This window comes from Epinephelus lanceolatus, chromosome 6 (assembly GCF_041903045.1).
Source record: "Epinephelus lanceolatus isolate andai-2023 chromosome 6, ASM4190304v1, whole genome shotgun sequence".
NCBI lineage: Eukaryota > Metazoa > Chordata > Actinopteri > Perciformes > Serranidae > Epinephelus > Epinephelus lanceolatus.
The window spans coordinates 25302197-25317812 of record NC_135739.1 but is presented as its reverse complement, the minus strand read 5'-3'; the positions used below and the strand labels follow the sequence as shown (position 1 = coordinate 25317812).

General features: G+C 42.0%; 1 protein-coding gene across 8 annotated transcripts in view; it reads left to right on the top strand.

The window, feature by feature from the left end:
- The window catches only part of ptprsa (protein tyrosine phosphatase receptor type Sa), a 259574-nt gene that overhangs the window by 191694 nt on the left and 52264 nt on the right, over positions 1-15616 (top strand). For 4 of the 8 annotated variants that reach the window (XM_078168853.1, XM_078168851.1, XM_078168852.1 and 1 more), the window contains 7 exons: positions 1709-1978; positions 2208-2789; positions 3628-3764; positions 3896-4040; positions 11508-11828; positions 13520-13713; positions 15140-15166. In XM_078168853.1, coding sequence (XP_078024979.1) covers positions 1709-1978; positions 2208-2789; positions 3628-3764; positions 3896-4040; positions 11508-11828; positions 13520-13713; positions 15140-15166 — 1676 coding nt within the window. The remainder of the gene's footprint in view (positions 1-1708; positions 1979-2207; positions 2790-3627; positions 3765-3895; positions 4041-11507; positions 11829-13519; positions 13714-15139; positions 15167-15616) is intronic. The other 4 variants (XM_078168854.1, XM_033622809.2, XM_078168857.1 and 1 more) reach the window with 2 other exon arrangements.

Sequence of the window (15616 nt, the reverse complement as noted above, 5' to 3'; positions counted from 1 at the left end):
CCAGGGCTTAGACAGAACAAATGCTATCGTCGCTCACCTTAGATTTATGTAGGAAAGGAAAATCCTGCAGTATACAACACCTTGAAAATCTCATGCTCATTTAGTATTGAACGTGGCCACCTCTTGCATGAAACCATTTGTCAAGTGCTTGCTGGGATGCCTCTTATTGGACACACAGTGTTTTCGCTAACTCATACTCTTTTACGTTCTAACTCTTACATACTGTACACACGCACACTCATGCCAGTACCAACGCAGAAATTATATACATCTGTGTACATACACATACACACACATGCAAGTACACAGTACCTTTCACGCCCTTCCTCTGCGTCTCAGACTCATTATCAACCTCCTTCCACTCAACTCCTATCCATGAGTTTAGAGGTCCTCCCTGTCTCCCTCTCTTTAGCTGTCATTCTGCCCTTATTCATCTACCTTTCTCTTTTCCTTTCCCTCTATCTCTCTTTCTTGTTCTCTGGATTTCTACTCCCTGTTGATCCAGTTCTGTTTCTTGACTCCAACACTCTGTGATAGTAGACTCTCTTAGCTACAACTACTAGTTCTTTTTCTATGTATTTCTAGGCACACACCTTGTTCCTCAATACTTATTTTGTGTTAACTGGGACTGCGATGTGACAATGTGCCACCATCACATTTTGTCACATTTGCTGGAGAAAAACAAAGTTTACACAGCATTGAAGTGGGTTACCCCCCCTTCACCCTCCTCCAAACCTTCCCCTCTCTTCTTCTTCCTCTGTCACTCTTTGCTCCTCTGTTCCCTCTCTTCCTCTCCTCTCCTCAGATGCTTTATCCTCTATCTTGTATTTCTTCTTTCCTCTCCAATCGTCTTTTGTCTGGGCATGCTAGCGACCCTTCAGTTATATTCCTCTATGCATTTTATCTCAATTTTTATATCTGATTTTGTTATCATTTACTCCTTAATTTACCTCGGTCTATTTATGCATGCTGTCTGTGAAACTGATAGCTGCATCTATCAATGGAACCGTGTCAGATCTTAATAAGGCTTTGTCCAGTGGATCTACCCTAAACCACAAAAATCTGATTAAAGTTTCTCATCTTTAAGATATCTAGGTAGAAGAGACAGGTGTCAAGTGCAAACTTCTGCTAGAATGTGTCAATAGTCCAGTAACCCTACACTTCCTGTGCTGTGGGAGAAGCCTGAAATGGCCTACTTCCTGTTTGGCATGTGTGCCTGAGAGGACAGGAAGTTCCAGGTTGCCATGGTGGCTTTATGTGATAGCATTATCACATGGCCTTTACTACACACCTTCATACTTCGTGATCAGGTTATGCTATAGTTGTATATATGTCAGCAGCTCAGTTCCAAAGATGAGAAACTCGTAATAGATTTTTGTGTCTTTAATTGTGCTGTGATGGGTCAAATATTGGTCAATGGAACCTTGTTGCTATGAATCGTTGCTTTATTGTTAATCTACTTTGTTGTTGAAGCAGTTCTGTTAGTTTAGTTCTTTCTCATTATTTGTATATTTTTTTATGTTTTGAAAAGTCTACTTCTTTTATTTTGTGTTTCAGTTCACATGTACCATGTTGAACCTTATGTGTTAAGTATTTCTTTGAGAAGGGTCTATTTTCATCGGCCTCTCTTGTTACCCCTCTTTCTCTTTTTTTTGACTCCCTTGCCCTCTTTTGTCATCCTCTCCCCTTCCTCATGCCTTCCCCCCAGTCCGGCGGGTGCCTCCTCGCTTCTCCATTCCACCAACGAGTCAGGAAATTATGCCCGGTGGCAGTGTGAACATAACATGTGTGGCGGTGGGGTCGCCCATGCCTTACGTCAAGTGGATGCTGAACTCAGAGGATTTGACACCGGAGGATGAGATGCCAGTGGGCAGGAATGTTCTCGAACTGAGCAGCGTCCGTGAGTCAGCCAACTACACCTGCGTGGCCATGAGCAGCCTTGGCATCATTGAAGCTGTGGCGCAGATCACTGTCAAATGTAAGAGATATCTGTGCTTGTGAAGAGGTGTACTTGTTAGGAAAATTAGCTTCAGTTGAGTCTAAAATAATGTACAGAAAACTGCAGTTACAATGTGTATTGATGTGATGTTCTTTGGGCATGATAAAGGAATTCCCAAGCTTTCTTTTTATGCTACAAAGTTTGTGAGTCAGTCACTGTCATGATAAATAACTGACTTCTCTTTCCTTCCTGTTTGTCACCACAACAGCTCTCCCCAAGCCTCCAGGTACCCCTGTGGTTACTGAAACCACTGCCACCAGTGTGACCATCACCTGGGACTCGGGCAACCCAGACCCAGTGACTTACTATATCATCCAGTACAGGGCAAAGTCCCCAGACAGCAAGTATGAGACAGTGGATGATATCACTACTACACGTTACAGCATCGGTGGCCTCTACCCCAACACAGAGTATGAAATCCGAGTCTCAGCTGTTAACACAATCGGCCAGGGTCCTCCCAGTGAGCCAGTAGAAACACGGACTGGTGAACAGGCCCCTGCCAGTCCACCACGAAACATCCAGGCCCAGATCATTTCTCAAAATACCATGATGGTGCGCTGGGAAGAGCCCGAGGAGCCCAATGGGCAGATCAAGGGCTACCGTGTTTATTACACCATGGACGACTCCCAGCCCATGAGCCTCTGGCAGATTCATAATGTCCAGGACAGCATCATTACCACTATCCAGAGCCTGGTTCCTCAAGAGACATACACAATCAAAGTGTTAGCATTCACCTCTGTAGGAGACGGGCCCTTCTCTGAGCCCATCCATGTCAAAGTACTGCAAGGAGGTAAGGATATGAAAACTCATTTTATCAGCTTTGTTGCTGGTGTTAAAACTTTGAAATATCCTTTTCTTCCATCGCCATTGTTAAATTTTTATGTCCGTGAGTTTTGCGCACAAGAGGCACATGTGTAATGTTCAAACAAAGTTGAGCAGTTAGTTTAAAACAAGTTATACAGAAACTGTCGAATGCTACACATGTTCCCCAGCTTTCTGACAACCCATAAAGAACATTTTCAGCTCTTTTTGTGCATCAGCAGCACATTTTCTGAAACTTTAGACAGTGCCTGCTGCCAAAGAGACAAGTTTTTCTCCCCCGCTGTGCAAGGTTCACACACACACATCTGCGGCCTCTGCAAATGATGACAAAAATCTGTTTGATCATGGCAGTTTGAAAAAGCATCCATATTTGAGAAAGAACCAAAATCCGAGAACTTACCATCAACTTCAGGGCTAAAAAAAAAGCAAAATCACTCAATCCATGCTAGCACAAAGAGGCACATCCAGCCTCAGAGACCCCACAATAAGTAGAGCACTTTGTGCTGCTATTGCCAATGGGGCACAGACTTTTGAACTTCCCTTCTATCTATTCCCCTCAATTTAATTTAATTTAATAATTCTCTGCTATTTGGTGCCAAATCTCATTATGCTCATCATGTTAGTGTGGAGATAGCAAATATGCACTTTTATTAATCACTGAACAGGAAAAAGGACCTCATTGACATGTTGTTAAGACTTTTTTTCCAATGCTAAATGGTACTTCTTCCATTGGTACAACATTAAATTCTTCTTAACCAATTTCTAGCAACATTTCCTTCAACAATGTTGTGCGTTATGTTCTTCAGTTCCAGGTCAGCCCGCCAAATTCCAGGTTGGTGCTGTGTCTGATACCAGCATTGAATTGACTTGGGAAGCCGCCTATGAGAAAGAAGGAATTATAAATTATGAACTTCGCTACACGGAAGGCAGTTTTGGCACCCAGGTAAGAATTTGGGTGTTTCTTTTCGAATTTCAGCAATGAGAGGTGTACATCATGTCTTGATGATCGAACATTAAATTTCTTTGCAACCATTTTATATCAGACTTGTCAGTGACATTCCTCTCCATCAATAGATGAAGAAAATATTTGGTCCCACATCAAGATATGTTGTGGAAAATCTCCGCCCACACACGGAGTACCACTTCTCCCTGGCAGCCATCTCTAACAAAGGCATCGGAGCCTTCACCAATGACATAACACAGAAGACCTTGCAAGCCAGTATGTAGCCCTTTCTTTACTCTTCTCTCCTGTTCTCTTTGTGGGTTGGCTAACAAAAGGATTTCCCCAGTTAAGTAGTTGAGTGACTTTATGTCTTTGCGAAAGTGAATTCTCATGAAGTTTATGTGTTTTTTTTTTTCCTTTTACTGGAGCTCATGAACTTTGTTTTCTCTGATGACAACTGCATTATCACCTTTGAACTGTGACTGTGTTTTTCTCAGACATAATCAGGGTTCAAAGCTGATTTGGAAATTATGAACTACAGATGAGTTCAAGTTTTGTTAAAACACATGGATCTTGCATTTGATCTTGATTTTGTTATCCTCAATTTAACAATATGACACTGGTATTTTCTACCTTATATTAAGCAATATTTACACATTGAACGGTTTGTTTTGTGGAGACTTAAGGTTGAAACTAAGCTGCAAGTGGTTTAAGTCACTTTTTTAGTGTTTTCCAACCTTTTCATTTTAGAATTACCTTTCTTTTTCTAAGGTGGCTCTGGTGCCAAATATGTATGAGAGTAAGCAACACTTCCAAACAAGTCTACATCAACTGACAATTGTGGCAGTTTCTTTATTTCCCTTTCACTTTTGTTCATATTTGCTTTTCCTTTGTCAACAGCAAGTGCACTTTCTTCCGTGTGACAGAGACACAAAAAATGTCAGCTCTCCTCTAAGACCGCCAAGGCTCTCATATGAACTGTATTCAGACCGGGGATGGGGAATTTGGGGTTGAGTCGTCAAAGACCAAAAGAAAACCCTATCAGCAGTCACCAAAAGTACTTGCATGCCCACTGCCTGAATTTTTTCCAGTGTATCAGTTCTGCACTGATTATTTTATTTTACAGATGGCAGGAACACAACTGAATTATTTAAACCAGCCAGCTAAAAATAACAGGAGTGATATAATAGCTCACAGTAGTGCAACCTGTACAGAAAGAAAATACACACAGCTTATCCAATCAAATATCCAATAGTAGCTAAAGGACTGCTGGGATGACAGGGTATGAAATTCATGTCTTTTGGGTTTACACAGCACACAAAGATTAACAATGATGTTGTGTATTGACTTTTAATACATTAATGGTAAAGAACCTTGGAAATGTAGCTAGATTGAGGGGATTAGGGGCTGATCTGAGCTCATTGTGGATCCTGCTGATACAGAATATAGAAGTCACAGACAAAGATGCATGTATACATGCATTATCAGAGTGGCAACCTTGATTATAATAAACTGGCAGAGGACCTTTACTGGGACATAGGAGAGCCATGGCGGTGGGAGTAGACCTCTTTTAACACATTTTCTGTTTCTACCAGTGCAACTTGTTGGATGTACCCCCCACATCTGGGCTGTGGGGGCTTTGGAACAACCACTTCACAGTTCTTTTTGGTACTGCTGGGCAGCAGAGCTACACAGACAGTGCAGAGTCACTGAGGAGAGCGCCAGTTGCATGCAACATTCACTCCTGCCCACTTGGGGTGCTGTTGAGAACGTATCACTGCACTGTTGATCTTTGATCAGTCCAGGCATGAATATACTTTATGTTCATTCAGCCCCATTTCTGTCTTGGCGTCTCTCGAGTGTCTGTGCGCATCTTCACCTGTCGATGTGTGTTTGTGATTTCCTTACCTCTGTTTTTGCATTTGTTCTTGACCGGTAAACCGCAAGCTGATTGGATTGGATACACTCCTCTCTTTCTCTTACATCACCCTATTCCAGCTGTGTCTCTCTCTCTGCCACTTGTTCCCCCCTGTGCAATGGAACAAACGCTCTCCTTGGAATGGCTTGACATCTCCTTGCTCACTTTGTGTCCTCTTCCTTTTACGTTGAGTCTTTTGAGAAAAAGTTTTGAGTTAGAGCTTTTATTTATTTATTAATTTCTATTACTTTCTGGGTTATCCAAAAGAATATTGGTTTGACATCACTCCAAACAGTAGCTTGCTGCTATTATCATCTTTCTGTTCGGGTTCTTGCATGAACCCAAGTCCACTACAGCCACAAGCAACTACAGTGCAGCAGGCAGAGCAGACAGCACTGACATACCCTAGTCTGTTGAGTAAATATATGAGAGAATAAGTCTAACTGATGGCTTTTCTTAAGTCTCTGCTCGAGACAAGGGACTCCTCCTTTAAACTGTTTTAACCATACAGTTACAGTGGATAGAAAGGGTAAGTGTCTGTAGATAATTGTATCTGTCTGTCCACCACAGAATTTTGATATCACTGTCCTGGAAATGAATGTCACTTTATGTTTGGAGCACTAATCAACTTAATTAGTGTTCCATATAAGTGCTCATTTCCATGCCATGATAATCAAATCTTTGTGGTTGCCACTTTATGCTTAAGAGACATCTTTACCCCTTTCTATCCATTCTACTTCTGTGGTTTCAACTCAGCACTCATTGTTTCTGGTCTTTCTCAGCCAGTCTTGTATCAAGAGTCCCTGCTCAAGCAAGTGTGAGATACACCCATTGTTTTCTCACTGCTGAGGTCAGAAAAGTCACAGACTAAGTCAGACAAAGCAAAAGATTTCCCACAACACAATAAATAACTTGATCATTTGGATCCTTCGAGGTAAGTGATTGTGTGGTTTAGGGATTCAGTCTGCCATAACCTTTCTCAAAGACCGTGACATATTAATTCAATTAACCTGCCTTTTGTTGTCGTTGGGTATTTTTTGCAGTGTTTCCTGGAACACCAACAGAGTATTAGAAAGACAGAATAAGCAGTCTTCTGACATGACACAGTTAAATATTAAACTGACAAGTCTGCTCTTTGGCTCCTCATACAGGTCAGGAATAGCAGCATCTCCAGGCACCCAAGTCAGTGAAGAGCCCTGTGACATATATAGCTTGAATTAAGTGCCTTCACAGCGTAGTGTAACAGAGACAGTTTAAACTGTCAGCCTCTTGGGAAAACACCAGACAGAAAAGAAGCATATTGTATAAACAAGGAGCACATAGGCCTCGCACGAACAGAGAAACACAATAGCATCAAGGTTAAGGGCATAAACTGTCGAGTAAGAAACGCCCCCCCCACATATGAAGTACAGTAAAGTAATTTCACACCCTTCACTACCCAACAATGAGGGAGCCTTAGTTACTTGTTGCTCGACTGAACTAGCTGCACAGACTCAGATAGAATTGAAGATGAATGACGTGAAAGAAAGATCACAAGCTGCACAAAAGAAAATGAGATACACTGCAGTAAAAAAAAATGTCCCAATGGCAGATGGATTCTTTTATCTGAAGCACATTACAGCGCAGTGACTCACCGCATACAATTTTAATTTTGTTTCATTGACTTTTGGCATTGTTAGTGCCATGTTCGATTCACAGCCCTACAGAATTATTTCAACCTGGATTTGAACCCAATGAATTGTCTGGCAGACTGAAACCCTTATCCACTAAGTGAAAAGAAAGACAGACATGATTTCCCTGTTTGCTTTATTGTCCATTATCTGTGGTACAAAATGTTCGCAGATTGTTGAAGTTTGTGCTCAGTCCAAGCAGCATTACCAGAGGCTATTGTCATGGGGACTACTCTGTCAAGAGCTCGTGAAAAATCACTGCGGAAATTAATAATCCCCCTGGATCTCAGTCCTTATGTGCTCCATTGTAAGTGACACCAAATAACTCCTCAAATCAAAGAGCACCACATTTGTTTCATTGGCTTTTCCTGGTCAATATTACAGCATGCTTAAAAAAATTCACGAGATGTCACTGGCATCAGTAGCCCTCATTCAGAAGCAAGGCCTCTTGGGGTATGCTGCCATAGTCAGACCAGGTTGAGAGACCGTTTTTGTAAGACCGTTCAGACGTGGTCAGAGTGGGTCCACAACCCGAGAGCAGGGAGGGCTCCCAGTATTCTTCTAGCTGTTACCCAGTTGCAAGGCATGCTAACAGGACCTAAGATGGACTCTGGGAGTGGGTGTTAGGGGACTGCAGGGCCCCAGAGTGGCAGATAAGAATCCCATTTCATAGCGTCAGAATTAATTTCATGCTTTGCGATGAGCTATGAGCCAGGCCCCTGGATTGTCAGGCTTTGTTACACATTTAGATTATACCTAGAACCTGCCAGTAGCCAGTCAAGTGCTATCTCTCAAATTAAAGTGGCAGATTCTAAATCCTCTGTATTTAGCCAAACAAGCAGTTTAGCCCCCCCACTTACTGTAATTGCAGGAGGTTTTTAGATATATTGGAATATTTGTGTGAGCCACAGCACGGCCATTTGGCTTCAGGGGATTAATTCCATAATGATCTACAAATATGAACATCCTGTCATTCGAGGCTTCTAATGAAAATACAATTCAAATGCAGACATGTGCTTATACTCTGATAGCAAAGGCATTGGCAATCTGTGTCACTTTAGGAATTGACAACAGACACTGAGTAGTGGCCTGTGTAGCTAAACTGTTAGCAATGTGTGTAATTTATATCCAATGAGGACGTTGCACTAAAAGCACTTTTGATATGAAGGTAGTCATAATGATTAGATATGCCAAGGGTACTTGACACTACAGACTTTATACCCAGAGCTCTTAGTCATATCACAACAGACTAAAAAGTCAAAGAGAAGGATATGAATACAGACATGACTAATTATTTGTCAAATAGCATTTAGGAAACTCTTTCAGGGAAGCTTCAAAAGAACCTCAAGTGAAGCATTAGCTGAGTTCCTTCTTTTGTGGTCGTATAGTTCTTCTATCCATAATCCTACCACTGGCCTTCATGGGATATGCACTTTATTAAAGCTGCGCCCCAGCCAGTCTTAAACCGTTATCAGGCGTGAGGATGCCTGTGCACTGTGATAGCCTGGCCCCTGTCAGATTCACAGCCTTTTCCGCACCACAAAGATTGAGAACTGAGCAATCATTCTTGACGTGGAGAGTTTGCAAATACAATATGAGCGGAGGAAAGAAGCTGAAAGGCTCAAAATCCAGTAAGACCGTAAGTAAATAAGCCCATTGGACACAGAGAAGGGTTTGGGAACTGTGGCTGAGGTCCTGCCCTATTTGTTGTGTGCTGGAACATTCAGTCTTCACTGGGAAGAGGCCTTTCTGATAGTCAGTACCCCTTTTTCTCCTTTTTTAAAATCTGCTCTACCCAAAGTGACATTGCAGTCAGAACACTATGGTTAAACTTTTATGAATTCAGATGTGCACGCTTTCCGTCTTGCTTCCTCTATTCTTGTGTCTTGGCATTCTCAAAATGGCAGTAAGCTGTACAAAGATACATAGGCACAGGGCTATGAAATGGGATTTATTTGAACAAATTTTGAACACAGATGGTTTTCTGTGTATAGTGCACAAGAGCAGAATATGTTGGGAGTGAGTTTTCCCCCTATGGCTTCCCCTCTCACAGTCTTGTGGACCCTCCGGCCCCAAAGATTCTTGAGTATTAAACAGCCCTGGCTACAGCACAGAGCCAATTCTTTCCCTCCAAATAAGCCCAAAATGGGTCCAAAACTAACTCTCAGTGAGTCAAAATCAAAGGTATTATTTACTGATTTGAAAATGGGGATTGATGTCAACATTTCTGGCATGCTCTCTGAGAGGGAAAGTGTTGCAGTTCGCTGACCACAGAGTAAGCACGCTCTGTGGTCAGGTGCTGGTGGTAAGAAAGTCTTAAAAATTTAGTATTTGTGGGAGTCAGGTACGTATGATGCAAACAATGCTTGTGATTTCTTTTTGTTTGTTTGTTGTTGTTTTTTTTTAAGAAGTTAAATGTTTTCTGTTTATGCCGAGTATCTTGTTTTTTTTTTCATGTTTTCTCATGAGTTGTCATTTTGGACCTTAACTGTTGTTGTGGTTCTTTCTTTTGAGTCACCTGGGTTACAGAGAAATTCATTTCCCAGTACCCTCCTTCAGTTCACTATTTATTTTTTCCAGCCTTTGTTTTGGAATGAGAACATGCTGCTTGTTTCCATGGGTTTCATTTGAGTTATTTTCTAAGTTTCTGTGTGTGTGGAATTCCTTTTCTTTCTGATGGTATTTCATTTTATTTCTGATTATTGTGCTGTTTTTACCTTACATAACAGACAAAAATGTAATAATGAACTGGGTTTGTCACACCAAGATGGAGGGAATATTTTCACACAAAACCAGGGGGATAGAGGAAACCCGCCTCGGATAGAAATATTTTCATACATGTCCTTTTATCCGTATAATACCAAACTCTGGATGAGAAGTGAAACGTTTTATCGCTCCCTGCACAGCACACACTCTCTGGACGAGCACAAGCTGTGTAAGAGAGCTTGGCACAGATTAGAAGCGAGAGGCATTGAATTTGATTTAGAAAGTTCACAGATGTGTAGGTTTTAATATGTTTTGGAAGAACACTTTAGACACAAATAACAGCCACCGTGTGGGAAAGCTTTTATACTGTTGCAAATTAAAAAAGGACAGACTACACTACCTTCCTGCGAGCTTATATTTAGGGGGAAAAAAGTAGCTTGTTTTAGCTCATACTAATTTAGCCTGAAAGTTCTGGTACAAAAATTACAAATACTCTCAAATGGATTGTTTAATCGTGCATATGTAAGGTTAGATGGACATTACAATGGCTGCCAGACATCTTAGTAAAAAGCGCATGAACACCAAACATATTTTAAATAAATGAATCTTATCTTTTGCTGGTTTTATGGATACGACGGTGTGTTATTAATCCTGGATAGCTGAGTGGTGTAATGGTTGCAATAATTGCAGAGATGCTGAGGGAGAAAATGAGATTTATTTTATTTATTTATTTTTTTAAGTGCTCATGACTAACCTAGTCGGTAGTTTTTAGTTTTAAGGACTGAAGCCTCAGCTCAGTGCCTGAAAATAAAATACACAATAGATATGCTCATCCCTGTCCATCTGGCACTGCACCGTGAAACCTTCAGAATATATTGAGTACAGGCTTTAAAAAGGATGACGTAAGCTAGACAGTGTCCCATCTCCTGTATTGTAATACATTGCAGGACCAAACAAATGGCTTCTGATGGAAGTAGGGCTGCAGATCCTGATAGTGTTGCAGTATGACTTATTTTTTATCGTACATCCAGTTAATTTTTAAGCAGAAATGAGTGACTGCTCAAAAAAAAAAATCAACACAATGAAGCATATGATACCTCTTAATGCCAAAAAACTTGTACCAGAACCAAATATGTCTGTGTGTCATTTGTCCCACAAGGTTAGCCATCTTGATTCATTATTACACAAGCTTGTGCCATTGTCCATTTATGCCTCTTATGTTGACATTTGCTTGATGATTTTCTTTTTATTTTAAACATATTTGCCTCCGTCTTTGTTTTGCAATTTTTTGTTCGAATTACTCTTGTTGTTTTTTTTTTATCCTTTTATCATTTTCTTTATCTCTCCCATCTTTTTATTTTTTTGTTTTTCACCCCTGCCTTCCCCCCTTCCCCCGTCCTCCTCGTCCTCGACCCCCTTCCTTCCTTCCTGTCCTTTCCACCTCACCAGAGCCCTCAGCCCCCCCTCAAGACATTAAATGCAGCAGCACCAGCTCCACCAGCCTGCTGGTAAGTTGGCGCCCCCCGCCTTTGAAGAGTCAGAACGGTGTCCTGGCGGGGTATAGGGTGCACTACCAGGTGGTGGGCCCGTCAGAAGGCGGCAGTGACGACGGGGAGCCCACGGAGGAGCCCACAGTCCCTGCCACTGAAGCGCAGGTGCTGCTGCAGCGATTGGAGAAGTGGACCCAGTACCACATCACTGTGGCTGCCCTCACTGCGATCGGGCCAGGTCCTGAGAGCGAGCCCCTGATCTGCCGCACAGACGAAGATGGTACATTAATCTCTAATGTGTAGAGGCTGAACTTAATGTAGGAATGAAAGTATTGTTTGCTAGTTAGTCAGAGCGTGAGTGTGCCCTCGGCAGTGGATGTTTATTTGTGTATGTGTGTCTGAAGAAAGTGTTGCCTGTGCTGAAGCGTCCATCCTATGAGCCATTAAAAATCGTCATAAATTCTAGACCTCAGCCAAATGTCTTGATAGAATGTTTTCAGAAGCATACCAGCATGTTTGCGCTTAAGTAACAGGACCACATACAGCAGTGTAAGCCATATGAAAGGAAAACACTTAGAAGAGATAACACACTTGGGAAATCAAATGTGTTGCTATTAAAACATAACTAACCAAATGTAAATCATAATAGCCGCCACATCCCATATCCTGCCTCTATCTGTAGGCTTTTAACTGTATCCCATTGCTCAGCTGAGAGTCATAAGCATTTATGAGTGCTGTACACTGCAAGGCCATATCGCTCTGTGCATTTACGGTGGCGACGGTGGGTTGGAGGTTAAACCAGCGGGCGTGTGTCCACCAAGATTGCAATTCAAATACTGTTATTTAAAAATGTAGCTGAGGATGCAGAATATGTTAAAACAAACAAATACTGTGTACCATTTAGGCACAAAAACCATAGAGAAGCCAATACACAACCTCAGAAGAGCAAAAAATAATAAACTTGATGCAGCAGAAAACAAATGGAGAAAAGCACTGGAACAATAAAATACATAAACTGACAAGTAAAGATGTGGGCATGTCACAGCACATCTGAATCATTGACGGATGGCTGACATTGGCTTCTATTCTCCACGATCCATTTCACATCCATTACCACAGCGTTTTAAGCGTCTTTCTGACACTGATGTACAACGAGCGCAACAGTAGAGACAAGCTTAAATTGTCACCATACCTGTTTTAAAAGACACCAATATCAGGAATTGCAAGGGTGAAAGCCACAGCGTACTGACAATAGCTATAACAAATTCTCTGGTGTCATTACGATAATAATGCGTGACAGAGAAGTGCCAGGTGAAGAAATAAGAGTCAGGGCTAAAAGGTAGAGAAGATTTTGGTAATAAACAAGATTGGTGCACGATCCTGGGGAGGATGGGGGAAATGGGGTTGTGATTTAGGGGGGGAGAAGGGGACTTGAAGTGTTTGTGGACGAGCAAATGGAAGCAGTTTGAGTGGAAGCGTTCTATTAATGGCACATCCATCTCAGAAAGGGCCGGTCCGTGGCACACCAAAAAGCCTAGAAGCAAGGCCTTCCATAAAGGCCTGTCATTATGACTGAGAGCTTCCCACTGATGGCAGACAGACACAGCAGACACATATTGAGAAGATGGAGGAGGCAGTGTTGCAGTGTTGGTGGTATGGGCGTGTGTTGGCAGATATGATACTGTTGGAAGACTGAGACTGGAGTGTGTTTGTTGTTTTTGATAACGTCTCTCATTCTTGCCAGTTGTTGTTATGTTTCATGGATATCGTGTGTACATGTGTGTGTCGGGGTTATTCGCATTGCTACTATAAATAGTGTGAAGGATGTGGAGCAATATCAATGACACAGTACTGTGTGATTATTACACTTGTTGAATTAGGAGCTTTTCCACATTCCCACTAATATCTGAAAACGGTGGAGCAGAATAACAAAATGATTCTAACTTGAGTTTTCATTTTGTCACCCTATAGTTCCTGGGGCTCCTCCAAGGCGAGTGGAAGTGGAGGTCCTCAACTCCACAGCACTTAAGGTGATGTGGCGCTCCCTGACGCCAGGCAAGCAGCACGGTCAGATCCGTGGCTACCAGGTTCACTATGTACGCGTGGAAAATGGCGAGTCACGGGGCCTGCCCCTCATCAAGGACGTCATGCTGGCCGATGCCCAGGTATGACCATCTCACAGTTGCCTCAGTACAAGTCAGCTATGTCAAAGAAATGTAGACTCCACCGTAAAGCACGCTTATACCATGCAGATTCTGCTCACATTAATTTGCAAATATGTCCAGGTCTGCTTTTTAATCTAGTCTTTAATCCCAAGACTTCACCAGTTAAGCATATTAAAACAACACAGTTCCACTGATTTCAACCATTAAAACCTCAGTGGACATTTCAGAGAAACTTATCCCAACTTTTTTCCCCCTCACACAGACTGCAAATTGTGCACTTCATCCTCACTGTTGTGGCTTTGCAAATGTTGCTGGAGTATGGGAAGCGATATGGGTGCTCTCCCCTCTTGGATTTCATTTCATATTGCTGTAATATTCTTCTCCCTTCAGCCCACAACAAGAACTGTAATCAAAGCTTCACTCATCTTGTCCTCCCTCCTCTGCCTCCATGGCTTTTATTGGGAATGTCTAGACCCCCGCTTTATGGCAACATCTGCCATGAAATGTCTGATTGTGTGCTTGTATCAAACGCAAAGACTCAAAGAAAATGCTGATTATAGTATTCTGTGCCTGGGGGGAGGGGGGAGTAAAATTGGCATGAAAACATTTCACCAAAAATCAGCCTCCACTGACAGCTAGAATTGTAATGGAACCCTGTATAATGGCCCTTTTTTCTTTTTACAAAACTTGTCGGAGGAATCCTGCCAAAATGAGACTTTTGTGCGGAGTACCAATCATCCAAATGGAAATTATAGCCTTGAAGCAATAGGGTAAACAACACAGAAAAGAATAGTTGTATGCAATTCTACATATTTTGGGAATGAATGAATCAAATTCTATTTTTTCCACATGAATGAAGGGTTCATTCAGGCCAAATGCCACCAGCATCACGTTGACATTTTTGGCATTTAGCAGACCACGGATCCAAGAGTAGAATGAGCTTAAATAACTTAAATTACAAGATCCAAGCGATGCACGCACCCAGCAATTAACAAGGAATGCCTGGCAAAGAATATCTTTTTAGTTACATAGTTTTGTTAGTATATTTTAAAAATGACCTCATCTTTCAACCCTCAAAAACAAAATCTGAATGTCACCACTGGCTGTAGCTGTTAATGATTTAACACCGCGGTAGCTTATTGTTAGCTGCACAGTAACATGATTAAACATCTCCAGGCCCCACAAGCAGACCTATACAACTCTCAGCCTTGTTTCAGCTGCTCCTCATAACATAAGCTTCAAACAGCTTCTCTTTCTCCTGACCTCACGAAACCAGTGACCTAATTCTGATACCAACCCCCTGCTCCCAAACCTCTCATGCCCCCGTCTCTCACAATCCTATTTCTTCCCTTTCTTTTCTCTCTCTCTTTCTTTAAAATATATATTACTCTCTCTCCTGCACTCTCCTCTTTGGCGGGGGGGTTAGTGGGAAACGGACGATACAGCTGAATATGTGAGTACGAAGTTTCGCCTGAGTGCTTTGTGTAGCTGAAAGGGTATAAACAGCGGGTATTGCATCAACCTGGTTGGATTCACTGTTTAAACAACCCCTCCGATTTTTATTTAATAAGTTTGGATAACAAAGTGGCCCAGAGGTTTCACCTCAGCTGTCTGCCCAGCCAACCTCCTCACTATCTCTCTATATGCCGCTAAGAAAAAAAAGGACAGACTTCTATTGCCAGCTGGCTTCGACAAAATGGTGGTTGATGCAATATCCACTGCCCACTGTGCCTGGAATGCTAATGCTACGTGTGCCATGCTGTGTGTTGATACAGTATGTTTCGTCTTGTGCTCTGGTGATGTGTCTTTTTTTCTTTTTGTGTGCGTGTTTAAACCATATTATTTAATTGTCTATGTGGTGCCTTAGATTTACTGTGCTGCCCAAAGTTCACACACTTGTATT